A 15759-nucleotide genomic window follows, 5' to 3' on the forward strand; every position below is an offset into this window, starting at 1 on the left:
TGTTGCATGCTGGTGAGTCACGCAAACCCCTTCCCCCCCCCCCCCCTTTCTCCCCGCAGTGAGAGCAAGCTCCCTCTTATGATAAATAGAGGATTTCAAGCCAGCGTCTAAATATACACGTCGCAGGAATGTTCAGCATCTCGCCACGCAGCAAATGGGAGGGCATAACCCTTGCTTCATAGTTGCGGAGCTAAGAAATAAAACAAAAATGTGTGTGTGGGGGGGAAATGTTGATAGAATTTCAAAATGGAGAGGGGGGGGGAAAGCAACAACCCCATCTGCGGGTCTGGTTCGTGGCCAATTCCCAGCTATATTGGGGGACTTTGCATCCAAAAAGAGCTTTATATGGCAGCTTTCTGGACTACATCCCCCTTCTCTCCTTGTCAGCTATGATCTCACCGCACAGCACCTATGTTTACAGGCTGACCCCTTGTGCAAGGTTAAATATCCAGTGGGAAAATGATTGCAGCTGCTCTTTGGTTATCTAGGACAGAAGGGCTGCTGCACATAGGAGTTGCGCTGGACATCAAGGTGAGAGCAGCACGAGAACTCAGATCCGCCTGCTCCAAAAGCCTAAGCCTTGCACTGAAGAAGAATCTCACCTAGGGGTTAGCAGTATAGGGCTTATGACACGCTGTTTGGATTCCATTCACTAGAAGGCAAGGGTGTGTACATGTACACACAGACACACACTCTCCAGCTGGTTTATGATATACTCCCCTAGACAGCGCTCACAAAGATAAGGCTAGATCTGATCTTTGAGTCGCGGGGTGCCCAGGAGATCTGACCCCACTCCTGACTTCAGTGTAAGCAATCTGGGGCCCCCAAGAGGATAGATCCCACCGCTGACACCAGTGTAGGGATCCATTGCCACCTCATGGGATGTTTCCCTTAAACCTGAATGCAATTGGCTCTGCGTGATCTATTTTCCTCCTGCTTGAACGTGAACGCGCCATCACCTTTGGCCCTCGAGCACTATTGGCTGTGATGGTTCTGGTGCCCTTTTCTCAGGAGTGAATGAAAATAAATCTCCTTAGAGTCGTTTTTTGGCCCAATTCAGCCTCCGAGACGGGCTGTGAATGGGGTCAAAGAAATGCGAAGTCTGGCGCTGAGCTATCGAAAGTGACAAATGAAATGAAATGTTACAAACGCCATTACGTTGGAGCAGCTGCTTCACATGCGGCAGAGGCTAACTGCACTGGTTAGGGGAGGCCCTGGGGCTCTGCTCATTCCTTGCATGTTCCTCACGTCTGCCCAGGTAGTTCCGGCTCACAAGGAACAGTGTTGACTTTGTTCCCGATCCCAGAGGCCTTCCTGAAGCTTCGGCCCACGTTCCGTGGGTGCCGTAAGAGAAGTGGGAGCAGCCAAAGCGGCTTGCTCTGTTAGCTTTCCAGATGGAAAGAAAGGCTGTAAATGTTTTTCCATTCCTGACGATCTGTTTTTCATTATGTCTAGCCCTGGCTCCACGGCCTTCCTAGCCCAGTGCACAGATCTCATCCCAAGCAGGCTGGAGCTTTGGGTTTGGTTTCACACCTCAATTGGGGCTCAGATCTGGGTCTAGGCCGTATTTGGTTTGTTTTCTGAGATACCAACTCCACGTGGCAGAAATGTCCCGTCATTTGTTGTTCCTCCAGGGCACCAGCCACATCCCAGTCGGAACCAGCAATGGGTCCCTCTTTGTTGTGTAGCCAAGCCAGGACCGGCCCCTAGGGGCGGAGATGGGTCCCTTGCTCCACACTTTGCAGCAGGAAGGTGCTGGTTTCATCCCCTCCAATTGTTTCCAGCCATAGCTTTTCCATACTGCTTGGCAGAGAATTGCTCTCCTGGGAGCTCGGACTCCCCCGTTTTCTCTCCGCTCCACTGCTCAGCTCACTGAGCTGCCCGCTTGAATCGCAGCTGTCTCCAGCGGGGCCGCGGCTGACAAACAAGGCGGGCTCCCGAAGTGACATCTGTGCCTGTGCTGGGTGTCGAGGATCCTCTCACGATGGAGGATGAGTCAATGAGTCCCCTACCCCACTGCACGGTCTTTAGAGCAGAAGAAGGCGGGAGACTCTGTCACAATCTGGGGTGCAATCCAGACCAGTGAGAGATTAGTCACCACTTCTCCTGCAACCCTGAGTGCCTTAAGCCCTCGCTCCTTGTCTGGGTGCTCCCAGCCAGCATGCACTCAGCGTCTGTGTGTCTGCTTGTTACACCCCTGCCATGCTCTGAACGCCACCAGCCTTGGTGGCTACTGGCCAAGTGACCCTAACCCACCCCCAGTCCCGAATTTCCCCAACACCATCTGCCCTGCAATGTCCATCCCTTTCCTGAATACGTTCAGGTCCGTTGCGCCTTTAAAGAGACAAAACCACAGCGGCTTGTTGCCTTAACTGGAGTTAACAACCGCCTCAATTCAAACGCAGCACTGGGTTGGTTCAGATTAAAAGTAAAATAAATTCGTTAATAGAAGACCTCGGATTAAGTGGTACCAAGTAGAAGGGATAAAGGTAGAGATGTTTACAACCAAATAAAGGGAAAACTCACAGCTAAAAGACTGAAACTTAACCCAGCAAGGTAGGTTTCTTCCCAATTTTTCTTTTCTCCAGCCATGGCTGACTTCCTTTCAGTCAGTCAGGGCCTTCCATAGAATTACAAGGTGCTGGTTTCCCTTGTCTTCCTGCCTTCCCAAGATCTTTGTCAAAGCAGGTATCTCACCTGCATTCACTTCCCAGAGACTTCAACCCCCTTGGCTGAAGGACCCGGCTTTCTCGGCTTGCCACGATGGCTTCTCCTTTCTCCTTATCTCTTCCCAAACTCACTGTTTTGTCCCCAGACTCAGGATGACCTCATTCCCCTGCTGATTCGTAGGTAAACGGGGCCTGTCTCTGCCTGATGACCAGCCGGTCAGACACACAAATATACACTCCTTTGTCTAGGGCACACTGGGTTGATGCATTGCTTGCCAAACACATTTTAGGAACGACCAAGTTGGATGAGGTAATTTCTTTTATTGGAAGAAGTCAACCACCGATGGGCCTCTGTGTCCCACCCAGCTAATGCATCAAGAAGCCTTCAGGTATTATACACCTGGCAAAAATGTCTTACCTGGCGCTGCTGCTCCATCCCTGCTGGGAGGCAACAGAGGAACCTCTGCCTTGTTTTTATGACTTGAAAACAATGACATTAAATCTAGGGGAGGAGCATTTCTGTAGCTGATGCTCGATATGGCCCTTGCAAGCCCTTGGCCGTAAAGCAGAAGTATGGGCTGAATGCCTCATGCTTCCCAAAGCACATGAGCATGTGTCAGTGAAGCGAGCAGATGCTTGTGAATGGGTGTACGCCCACACACGTGAAATGTGACTGTGTGTGTGATGGGACTCTCTTTTTGAATGCGTGTGAGAGAGAAGGGTGTATGAGAAACATGATTGTATTTATGAATCTGCCTATGGGCCTCATACGAAACCTGTTACCGCAGCATCACAATCATCTTCACCAACCCCCTGTGAGATAGGGCAAGGCTCCTATCCCCATTGTACAATGGGGCAACTGAGGCACAGAGAGGCTAAGTGACTTACCGAGGTCACACGGTGCCTCCGTTTCTCCATCAGTGGCTGAGCGGGGAATTGAATGAGGGCTTCCCCAATGCCAAGCCGGTGCTCTAACTACTAGGCAGTCCTTCCTCTCAGCATGTGTCTGTGAGAAAATAGACTGTGCGTGTTTGTGAATCTGTGTGTGTGTGTGCAGGGTGCACAGATGTGTGCGCACGCAAAGGGCCATAACTATGTCAGAGACATGACAATGTATTTATGACTACGTGTGGGTGACAATATGGCGCTTTGGGTGAAGATTTGCATGCGCCTTGTTAATGCTTATGACATACACATCACGGTATAAACCTATTCCAAGGGGCGACCTCGGAGTAAAACCCACCTCCCCTCCAGCCACTCGCCACCACGCCTCCACTTATTGTCATGCCACAAACTTGCCCACCCGCATGGGTCCTGAATGCAGCCATTCAGAGTTTGCCATGAACCCCAATGAACCCCAAGGGAGCAGTTAGAGCTTCATTCCTGGGCCAGCAGCCTCAGGGTAACTGTTGTGACAGAGGGCAAAGACGACTGCTCAGTCACGGAGCCTGATCACGGGAAAACCGCTTCCTTTCTAAGTGCAAACTGCGGTTACAAATTAGGGAACCTGTGGGCAGACCAAGGTTTTTTAGATTAAGAAAGTTTCCCTCTCATCACGGCTTGGAACCAGGCGTGAGCTTGGGTAGGCTACTCAGGGGCAGGGCTATTTCTATTTATAAGGCTGATGGCTGCTTCCGCCCATTGTTCCAGAAGAAGGCAGCTCCCGGGATTCATGCTGGGGCTGGAGGGCAGGAATCAGTCAAAACAGCAAGTGGAATTTTAATGACAATTTTCCATCCAGTCATTTTTTCTTTGCTCTCCATGGGAGGCCTATTCACAAGAATGACATGGTAAGAATTAATGGTAAATACCACAAAGTGCCTGTACTCACCATTGACCTTGCTGAATGGAATCAGAACTGTCCAGCTGTGCGTCATAGGGTCTATATTGACAATTGCTAATGGAGATTCCCCTTCTGCGCAAAAGGCTGGGCACTGGGCTTTCAGAGCACAAGTTTCTGAGTTCTGTTCTTGCCTTTAGCTCTGGCTTGAGACAATCTAGATTAATGCGCTCTGTAGCCAAGAGCGCAGCTGGGCTTTGTCCATCCTCCGGACAGTCCCAACTTTTCTCTGGTCCAAATACTTCTCTGCTTTCTTGCTGCAGCATGCACGCAGCTGTGCCAACATGGGGCTGAGCTGTTCCATTTGTGCGCATTCTTGCCACCAGTCTCTTCTCGCACGTATTGTGGTAGGACTTTCTGCAGAAGCAGTGGATCGGTCGCTTAGCGGGGAGCCAGGACTCGCTATTCCAACTTCTGCCACTGCCACGTCGCCTTGTGTAAGGCACTTGCCTGCTCCGTGCCTCGGTTTCCCCATCTGTCCAATGGGGTTCATGGTACTTGGCCTCCTTTGCAAAGTGCTTGGAGATGAAACACTCTAGAGCAGAGCTCAGGGTCATTACGGAGCCTGCTGACCCCTGCCCAGAAATGGTTCGGAAGGGGCCTTGAGGTAGCGGCCATTCCACCGACAGGATGGCGGGTGACAGGCCACCCGCAGACAGCTGCTCTTCACGCTGGCTCCCCGGCCAGGTAGGCCCCCCTTTCCAAGGGGCTGGCTGCGATGCCCCCAGGCGGGCTGAGGGCGGCTTTGTTGGCTGGATGATGGAGCTAGGACATCCCCCTCGCCGCCATGCGGGGCAGGAGGCTGGCACAGGAGGGGCGCTCACCACCCCGGGGCCCCCACATGGGGCAATCTCTGTATCCTGCCCCCACGCACACCAAGGGGTGGAGGGGCACAAACTCCGCCCACAACATGAATATTCATGAGGATGAGAAAGTAGACACCCTGCCATCATGAATATGCATAATGCAACAGAACCACCACCCATCATATAAATATTTATGAGGGAGGTCACCTCTCCTTCCCCCATTATTTGAATGTCCACGAGGGGGTGGAAACTATTATGAATATTCATAAGGAAGGTTTAATCTCCACCCACAATATGAATATTAATCAGAGGTCACAGCCCCCCCCTCATAAATATTAACAAGGGGTTAAACGGCACATACAAGATAAATATTTATGAGGGAGGCGGGTCTGACTACGATATGAATATTCATGAGAAGACAACACCACGTGCAACCCGTAACCAGGATATAGATATTCATGAAGCAGCATTGTCGTCACGCCAATATGAATATTCATAAGGTACCACAACAACCCCATCTCTTATATGAATATTCATGAGGAAGAGCCAGGCACCATGAATATGAATATTCATGAGAGGGGGGCAACACCCCAGACCACACATACAGAGGGCCATTGTTCTCCCCCCCCCCCCCCCCAGGGGAGAAGCAGGCGCGTGTCTCTCAGTAGCCGTTGCGAGGAGATGCGCATGCGCAATGAGGCGGCGTTAGGGGGGAGCGGGAAAGATGGACGCAGGCGCACCGCCGTACAGTCAGACCCCGAGAGGGCGGGAGAGGCGAAGGGAGGAGAGAGCGCAGGCGCAGGGGAGGCCGAGGAAGTGGCCGGCGCACGCAGTGACGTCCCGCGGGGAGGGGCGGGGAAAAAAAAAAAAAAGGCGTATTCAGCGCCTGCGCAATGAGATTTGGAGCTTGGCTGACTGGGTGAGGTCACTCTTCGCGCCGGCCGGGCGGACGGCGCAGGCGCCGTGAATCTCCCCGTCTGGAGGGAAGGGGGCGGGGCCTGGACTCCGCGCTCAGGAGGGAGGGAGGGAGGGGGCGGGGCCTGGGCAGGCGCGGGGCGGGGCGGCTCCTCCCCCTGAGCCGGAGCGGTGGGTCGGGTCGGGGCGCTGCGCTGCGCGGGGCCGGGCGGCGCGCGGAACATGGTGGATTACCACGCAGCGGGGCAGCCCTATCAGTACGGCGGCAACGGGCCCAGCTCGCTCGGCGGCATCGGCGACTACATGGCGCAGGAGGACGACTGGGACCGGGACCTGCTGCTCGACCCCGCCTGGGAGAAGCAGCAGCGCAAGGTGAGGGGGGGGCTGAGCTGAGGTCGGGGGGAGGCGAAGGGGGGCTGAGGGGGTCTGGGGTCGGGTGGGGCTGAGGTTGGGGGGAGGCGAAGGGGGGGCTGAGGTTGGGGGGGTCGGGGTTGGGGGCAAGGGGGCTGAGGGAGTTGAGAAAGGGGGTCTGGCGTCGGGTGGGGCTGAGGTTGGGGGCGCTGAGGAGAGAGGAGGTCTGGGATTGGGGGGGAAAGGGGGCTGAGGGAGTTGAGGAGAAAGGGGGTGGGGGGCTGAGGAGAGAGGGGGCTGAGGGAGTTGAGGAGAAAGGGGGTCTGGGGTTGGGTGGGGCTGAGGTTGGGGGGAGGGGAAGGGGGCTGAGGAGAGGGGGTCTGGGGTTGGGGGGAAGGGGGGCTGAGGAGAAAGGGGGTTGGGGGGAAGGGGGGCTGGGCTGAGGGAGTTGAGGAGAAAGGGGAGGTGGGGTTGGGTGGGGCTGAGGTTGGGGCGGGGAAGGGGGGCTGAGGGGGTTGAGGAGAGGGGGGGTCTGGGGAGGCTAAAGGGGGAGGCCTGGGAAGAAGGGGCTCAGAGTGGGGGCTGAAGGGGGCTCTGGGTGTGGGTGGGGAGGTCTGCTCGGGGATGGGTGGGGAGTGCTCTGGGGTTGCAGGGGGTGTCCTGGATTGAGGGGGCTCTGGAGCTGAAGGGAGGGGGCTGTAGGGAAATAGGGGACTTGGGGGGCTCAAGGGGGAGGCCTGGTCTGAGATGACTGGGGGTGTGTGTGCTGGAGGGGGAGGGAGACCCGGGCTAAGCAGAGGTGCAAGGTGAGGGAGGGTCTGTGGGTCTGGGGAAGCAGTGGTGTGAAAGGGGGTGCCCTAAAGGGTGGGGAGGGAGTGGCTCTAGGCCTTAGGGGCTCCAGGGAGGGGTGGGTGTGTCTGGGGTGTGAGCGCTGGGACTCAGTCTGGGAGATGTCTCAGCACAAGGGGAGGGGTGGGCACTTATAAGTTTGGGTTGTGGGTCCTGACTAGGGAGTCTCTAGGTGGGGATTGGGGGTTAGGGACCTGCTACTGGACCCTGCCTTGGGAGGCATCAGGCAGGTGAAGAGAGAGCTTGGTCTTGGGGGGAGGGTGCTTGTTGCTGACTTTGAGGGGCTGTGACCTGGGAGAAGCAACAGTGCTGAGTAGGAGGGAGATTCAGAAGGGGTGGGGGTAGGAAAGGGGTCTCTGCTGTGGATGAGGACCTGCTGTTGAACTTAGTCTGGAGAAACATTAGCTCAGTGTGACTGGGGTTGGAGAGGCACAAAGGGGAAATGATCTTTGGTCCCGGGTGGTGGTGCAGAATATAATGGAGAGCCTGGGTGCTTGTGAGAAAGAATGGAAGGGGATGGGATGGGCCAGGGTGTCAGCAGGTGTTGCTTGCAGGAGGAAGCAAGAGTCATGGGGGTTGGGTGGGGCAGGTTGAAATGTATGTGATGTTGGGTGGAGAACAAATTCCTAGTCACGGTTTTGAGGTGCTCCCCTTTGAGTAATCTACCATGGGTGGGGAATGCTGAGAGCCCTGGAAGGGAAGTGCCTGTTTCCCAAACCCCTTCCCTGGAATCTCCTTGGGGAAAAGCTTCCTAATTACAGAGATCTCACTGCAGAGCCACTGGGAGCTGTTGACCTATGGAATTAGTGGCTCTGTTTAGCCACTGTAATATATCCCTGCTGCACAGTTGCTCTCAACTGCCTCTTTGAAGCAATCTTCCCCACTGGCTGAGCTTCCTTCCTTGCTTTTGTCTGGTCAGCTGAGAGAGCCAGGAATGGAGTGACATGGAGGCGAAAGCTCCACTCTATATGCTTTCCTTGTATGTCTAAATAGTTGTGTAAAAATTGACTGGCCACTGAGCCAAGGTCTTGGCTGCTGCACCAGCTATCTATACTAATATATAAAAATGCACCTATTGTGATCTCTAGCTGCATGTACAAAAACGCTACAATGCACAGGCATTCATTAATAGGCACATAGTCAACCATGGACAGCCATAAAAATGTCGAGGTTCAGTTACCCTGCCTCTTATAATCACTCCTGAGGGCAGCTGTATGTCTGCTAGCAATAACTGATGTGGTTCTGTGAACCCTGCTGGGTTGCAGGAATCCTTCCTTCCATTTCTGTGGCCTGTGATTTGGAAATATTTGCTTGGGTGGACTAAATTTGCTGTGATGGCATCAAAATCCTCTCTGGTTTGTTCCGTGTTAGAGGTATATTGGGGTAATTGTCGTCAGATTCACACATGGCTGAGCTCTGGGCTTCAGGCACTTTTTTGTGCCCGATGCGTCTAAAACTATGCACGCATTTTAATGTGTGTGTGACACTTGCAATTCATGGAGCTTTTGCATTCCTCAGGATGAGAGGATATATTTGAATGAGAACCCATTTTACAAAACTACACCCTTAAATTTAGCAGGTCCTGTCTTGAAATGTCTGCAACTGTGAATTCAGTCAACTGAAGCCAGGAACTATCAGGACTGCAGCAGTATTAACACCTGAGTTCTTACATAAATCTGATCTCCCTCCCCCAACCTCCTCTAATTTTCTATTGGGAGTTTCACAAAGCTGGGTAGGGCACATCTCTTTTCCTCTCTTCCTTCAAGTCATAGAGGACTCTGGTAATTACAAAACCCTAGCATTGCAACAGGCAACAACACCTTGCTTGCAAGACTCGATTGATTGTGAAGAATATGTGCCATTTTCTCTGCCAGTTTTTCCAGACCCCTGGAAATGTTGTAATACATACATTGAGCGCTCTGACCTATAGCTGATTTTGCATTCATGTTGGTTAATAATTTGAAGATTATTTGCGTTGTGTTTCAGATTTGTTTCTTTAGGCAGGCAGCGGAGAATTCAAGGTGGCCATCTGCTATTTTGTTTAATTATCTTAATTGCATGCTATTTAAGACAGAGCTAAGACTATGAGAGCAAAATTCAAGGAGGTGGAGGAATTTTTAGACTCCATGCTGGCAAGAGAAGAAACTTTCAAAGGGAGTATTTTGTTCTAAATGTAACAAGTATGTGTTTGTCAAAACTATGTAACAAGTCTGTGCTTTCAAGCTTTGTGAGTTTAGGCTGAAATCAGCCCAAAGACATTTTTAAAATAGCCAGTGTTAGGTAAAAAAGCAAGTCCTCACTCACCTCTCCAGCACCCGAGTTCGTGCGGAGTTGGTATGGGCTCACAATCTGTCAGAGACCAGACACCAATTCGTTGATCAACGGGCTCACACTATCCTTAGCTTGAAAGGCTTCAGAGTAAGTGTGGCAAGTTTATTAGGGGTGAGCATCAATATTTATACACAGAAGTAAACAAAGTGATTAACAGATCATAATGGTCATGCATAATCAAACAAGATTTTACAGGATAAAACAGGTTAAAATGTACATTCAGAAAGAGATAAGGGGAGATGGCTACTTAAGGGGAGGGGGGTGTCATGAGTAGTTCGCAGGTCAGAGCTTTGATTAAAAGTTCAGACAGAGACATCAAGTCTGGGTTAAGTTTAAGCTCATCAAAAGTTCAGACTCAACATTCCTCCATTTGTAGCTTTGGGATAACTATTTACCAAAAGCTACACCCCATTTTAAGGAGCCAAGGGCCGCTTGGCAATTTCAGCCTGGGCCAACTCGAAGAGAGTAAGGCCCTTGGCTGAAGTAGGAAAAGAATAAACTGACCCACATGAGTCTATGAGGGAGGGGACACACTGAATACAGCAACACAGTATTATAAGGATTACTATGGCCCCAACAATACCCACCAAGAGTTTTTTAACCCACCCAAATCCAGGCAGCCAATTCCATAAGGCTCCCCACCAATCATAAGGTGGCTGGCCAGAAGAGTAGTTCTTAGCTATTTCCCTTAGATGTTTGGTACGTTGAAAAGTGTCAGAGTAGGTGTCATTTACAAAAACACAGCATTCTTCATTTATGAGGGCGCAAGTTCCTCCCTGGGCTGCTAACATTATGTCTAAAGCCATTCGGTTTTGCAAAGCTAACTGGCGCAGCTGGGACATTTCCCCAGCCTGATTCTCAAATAGGGTCGCAGTTTCATTGGTTAAAGATTCTAGTAGTCCCTGTAGACGGATGACACCACCCCTCAAGCTAATGAGACCAGCCCACCGCTGCCACGACAAACCATCACGGATATTAATATCTCTGAAGGTTTCACGGATGTTACGAACGTGGGGAAAATGAGGGGGAGTGAGGGAGATGCGAGAAGGCGGTGTTAGCCATGCCAAATAACATGACCCTGCCCAATCAGGGGAGAGAAAGTAATAAGCTTTGGGCCCGCACACCCAGTATGTTCCATACAAAGCGTTTCGGGTATTCCATTTCTCAAAGTAGGAGGTAACCCACCACCCGTTGGACCACTGTTCCCCTGGTAATGCAGAGGGGTCGTTGTGCGAACTGCAGAGGCACAATTTGGTAGTGGTGTTTTCAAAGGGCAGTGTAGTACTGCTTGAGCAGTTGTAGAAGGCAATCGTACGTCCCTTAGCAATTAGTTGGACACCCTTGTGATCTGAGCAGGGCTTCTTAAAAGCTGACTCTGAAGGCCTGCCCACCCATGGAAAAGTTGGATTGGGGTGAGGGATCCACATGTGGGATAAGTGGGATGCGCAAGGCTTGAAGCCAAGATTTTTACTAAAGGCGGTGCCATTAAAATACATGTTGCATTTACTTGTTCCCACAAAAGTTGACCCCTTTTCTTTAACAAAACACAGTGATCCTGTCTGATTGGTTACCCTGAGATATCTGTTAATTGGCACTCCTGTTTTGTCCCATGTAAGATTGTGTTGGACTGGATCTTTTACTCTAGCCAGTGGCATCCAAGTCATATTAGCAGTGGTCAGGGGAATGGGTGTGAAGGGGAGTCCCTGTTCTGCATTTACTGGAAATTGAGTACATACCCAGCAATTACTTCTATTTCCTAAAATACGAGTTTTAACCTCGTGAGAATATCTAATAAAAGCATTATCTTCATAAGCAGAAAATAAACTAAAAAGGCATAATAAAAAACATACAGTTGTCAGAATAAAAGGTCCTCTCATTTTTTCCGAGTCAATTTAAGTCTGATGTCTGAAAGAGGTAAGCTGGTCCACTGGTCGGAGGCAGTGTCCTCAGTGGTGGCAAGAGCTGCTGGTCCGTCACTGTGGTCCACTACGGCTGGCTTGACGTGGGAGTGGTGGATCCAGGATTTGCGTCCTTCCAGGAACACTGCAGTCTGGGTTGTTAAAAGAACCTGGTGGGGTCCAGTAAACCTCGGCTGGAGGGTGTCGCCACGAATGAACTTTTTGGCCCAGACGAAGTCCCCTGGTTGGAACGGGTGGATCTGTTCTTCCAGCGGCACGGTCTGGGAAAACTGCGAGGCTTTCCAAAGGGTACGGAGGCGAGCCTGTAGGGAGAGAAACTGGCACGCGGTCATATGATCCCCTCCCAATAGTGAAACATCAGCACGTGGTAGCGCCCCACCTTTGAAAGGGGGGTGTCCATAGAGCAGTTCAAAGGGGGATAATCCCAATACACGGGTTGGGCGAGTACGAAGGTGAAACAGGACCAAGGGAAGTACCTGAGGCCACTTTAATCCTGTTTCCTGACAGTATTTAGCCAATGTAAACTTAAGCTCCCTATTCATACGCTCAACTTTCCCGCTAGACTGAGGGTGGTAGGGTGTATGAAAGGAGTGTGAAATGCCCAGTCCTTGTTCTAAACGGCCAAGGACATGACCAGTAAAGTGAGGTCCGCGATCTGAGTCAAGCATGAGAGGGATGCCAAAACGGGGTACGATGTCTCTAAGGAGAATCTTCGCCACTGTGGCAGCAGTACAATTAGCAGTAGGAAAAGCTTCGACCCAGGAAGTCAGAGGGCAAACCAAAACAAGGAGGTGCTTTTTCCCAAAAGCCTTTGGCATATCTGCAAAGTCAATTTGAAGATGTTGAAATGGAGCAGCAGGCGGAGGTCTTCCACCCTTAATTTTTTTAAGAGGCGGAGCAGGTCCATTACGCTGACATGTGCTGCATGCTTTCACTATTGACAGGCAGTAGGGTTGAATGCCTGGAGCATACCAAAAGCGAGCAATGGTGTCCACAAGGGCGTGCGTGCCGTAGTGACCCCCCTTATCATGGTGCCAGCGAACTGCCACAGGGTATGTGGAGTGAGGGAGGCAGGCTCGGCCATCCGGCATAAGCCAGGTCCCTTTGACCAGAGTGGCTCCGAGGCTCTCCCACGCCTGTAGTTCAGCAGCGGGTACTGGTACGGGGTACGGTGGAGTAAAGGAGGAGGCTGCAATAGCCAACATGGGCATGGCTAAAGGTAAGACGGCAGCCGTCTTGGCGGAGGCGTCAGCCAGGGCATTCCCACGGGTGACGGGGCTATCATCTTTAGTATGGGCCCGGCAGTGAACTACAGCCAGGACCGAGGGTTCCTGGAGGGCATCCAAAAGCTTGTGGATGAGGGGGAGGTGCTGAATGGGTTTACCGGCAGCTGTCTGGAAACCTCGAAACTTCCAGAGGTGGATGTGACAATGCACAACTCCAAAAGCATACTTGCTATCAGTAAAAATGGTAACGGTCTTACCAGCGGCCAACTGGCAAGCTCGGGCCAGGGCATAGAGTTCGGCGGCTTGGGCTCCCCAGTTGCCTGGCAGTGAGGCGGCCTCTTGAATGTCCCATTCAGAGGTGACTGCATAACCGGTGAAACGCTTGCCATCAACATAGAAGGAGCTTCCGTCCGAGAAGAGGATGCAATCAGGGTTGTCCAGTGGCACGTCAAACAGGTTGTCCCTTATCTGTAAGATGCTATAAACTACTTCCACACAGTCGTGCTGATCCTGGAGGACTGGCAGGTCAGGAAGCAAGGTAGCTGGATTAAGGGGCCCACACCTTTCAAAAATTAGGTTAGTGTCTTCCAAGAGTTCGGCCTCTAGCTGTTGCTGGCGATGGGCCGAAAAGACTTGGGTTGTGCCCCTACGCAGAAGGGCTGACAAGGCATGAGAGGTCCAAACTGTGGTAAAATGACCCAGGGTCAGGCTCTTTGCCTTTGTGATCAGCAGAGCAGCTGCTGCCAGAGTCCGGGTGCAGGATGGGGTTCCCTGAGCGACAGGGTCGATCTGCTGAGAGTAAAAAGCAAGCGGGAAATGGTGGGGCCCACTCAGCTGGGTAAGGACGCCACTAGCAATTCCGCCCCTCTCGTGGACAAAAAGGTGAAAGGGTTTGCTGTAATTGGGGGGGCGGAGAGACATGGAGGAGGCCACACTGTCCTTGAGTAACTGAAAGGCTTGGATTGTGTCCGGGGACCACTGCAAAGGGTCAGGAGCAAGGTTAGCAGTGAGTCGGTGGAGCGGTTTGCTTAACTCCCCGCAGGACGGTAACCAGGGGCGACAGAAGCCAATTAATCCTAAGAAACCTCGAAGTTGTTTCTTGGTGTTTGGCAGAGGGCAGTTTTGGATAGTCTTTATGCGGACTGGGTCCATTTGTCTCCCCTCTGGGGTTAATAGGAAGCCCAGATATCGGACCTTCTGTGAGACCCACTGAATCTTGTTAGGGTCTACCTTGTGGCCTCTGGTGTGTAGGTATAATAAAAGTGCCTTACCATCGATGCGGAGGGCAGCTTCTTCGCGATTACCTAATAGGATGTCATCTACGTATAGGACTAATGTGGATCCCTGCGGACTGGTGAAGCCTTCCAAGTCGTGGCGGAGGCATTGGCTGAAAATCGTGGGGCTGTCTCTGTAGCCTTGAGGAAGTCGTTGCCAGACATAACTTTGTCCCTCCCAGGTGAAACCAAAGAGATACTGAGAGTCTGGGTGCACAGGAATGCTGAAAAAAGCTGATTTTAAGTCAATAACAGTGAACCACTCAGCATCCCAGGGGATTTGACTGATGATAGTAGCTGGATCAGGAACTACTGCATGAAGAGGGACCACATACTGATTAACAACCCGTAGATCCTGTACAAAGCGCCAACGAATAGGGTCTCCGTCCTTTTTAGGAGGCTTTTTGACAGGCAGTATAGGGGTGTTACAGGGAGTGCGCTGAGGGCGGACTAGCTTTTGTGCAATGAATCCCTCGATAATGGGGCGGATGCCCTCCCGGGCTTCCAACGACAGGGGGTATTGAGGGACTGACGGGGGGGTTAAGGAGGGCTTCACTTGAATCCTTACTGGCTCTGCTGAAAGGAGCAGGCCAACATCAGTGTCAGAAATTCCCCAGAGGGTTAAAGGCAAGTCAGTGAGGTCAGGGGAGAGAGAGGGGGGGGTTTCCCAATTACCCTGAGTTGGGGCCGAATCTCCTAACACTGTCATCAATAATCCTACCCCTTCAGGAGTGCAGGTTAAAGTAGCCTCAAGCTTACAGAGTAAATCCCGGCCCATCAAAGGGATCGGACAAGCTGGGGAAAAAAGAAAACGGTGAGAAAAACATTTATCAGCATAAATAACATTTAGAGGCAAAGTGAGTCCCAGAGACTGTGGGTTGCCCTCCACCCCAGTTGCAGTTTTAACCTCAGAGGATAGCCAGGGAGAGGGGGCATGATTTAAAAGAGAGAAAGTAGCTCCAGTATCAATGAGGAAGGAGACAGGCAGTCCCTGGACTGAAAGGGTTAGACGAGGCTCTTTGCTGGGAGGGGAGAAAGTGAGGAAGGAGCCAGCTAAAGACATTAAGGAAATAAGACCATCACATTGTTTGCCTTCGCCCCCGGGGTACCGTCATTGAGGAGGCTGAGTTTGCTGCTGCAGCTGCTGCTGTTGCCCGTAGTTGATCCAGGCCTGGGGAACGGGCTGAGCTGGTGGTGCAGGGGTGTATTCGTCCCTGGTGTAAGTATCTGCGGATGCAACCAGACCCTCTGGGCGTCCCCAGGGGCATTCACGTTTAAAGTGACCGGGCTGTCCGCACTGAAAACAATTTCCTGGTGGCTGGGGTTGCCAGGACCCTCTTCCCCGAGCACCCTGAAATCCCCTGCCACGGCCACGGCCTCTGCCTCGAACACCGCCGTGAAAAGCTAAAGCCATCAACTTATAGTCTTCCTTTTTCTCTTTCTTTTTACTACTTTCCCTTTCTTTTTCCCATGCAAAATCAGCTACGTCCAACACTGAAGTGACTGACTCACCTCCCCAACCAGGGCGAAACTTTAAGAAATAATCCCTTACAGGGGGCACTGACTGATTCACAAAAAA

At 51.8% G+C, this 15759-nt stretch overlaps 1 protein-coding gene across 9 annotated transcripts in view; it reads left to right on the forward strand.

The window, feature by feature from the left end:
* Nucleotides 1-6377: 6377 nt before the first annotated feature.
* Nucleotides 6378-15759, forward strand: part of ACTN4 (actinin alpha 4) — an 88411-nt gene continuing 79029 nt past the window's right edge. For 4 of the 9 annotated variants that reach the window (XR_010593388.1, XM_065570880.1, XM_065570876.1 and 1 more), the window contains exon 1: nt 6378-6602. Coding sequence is in view for 4 of the 9 variants with exons in the window: in XM_065570880.1 (XP_065426952.1) it covers nt 6453-6602 (150 nt within the window). In the remaining 5 variants the exon portion in view is untranslated. The remainder of the gene's footprint in view (nt 6603-15759) is intronic. The other 5 variants (XR_010593389.1, XM_065570877.1, XR_010593390.1 and 2 more) reach the window with 3 other exon arrangements.

Source organism: Chrysemys picta, chromosome 17, assembly GCF_011386835.1.
Source record: "Chrysemys picta bellii isolate R12L10 chromosome 17, ASM1138683v2, whole genome shotgun sequence".
Classification (NCBI taxonomy): Eukaryota; Metazoa; Chordata; order Testudines; family Emydidae; genus Chrysemys; species Chrysemys picta.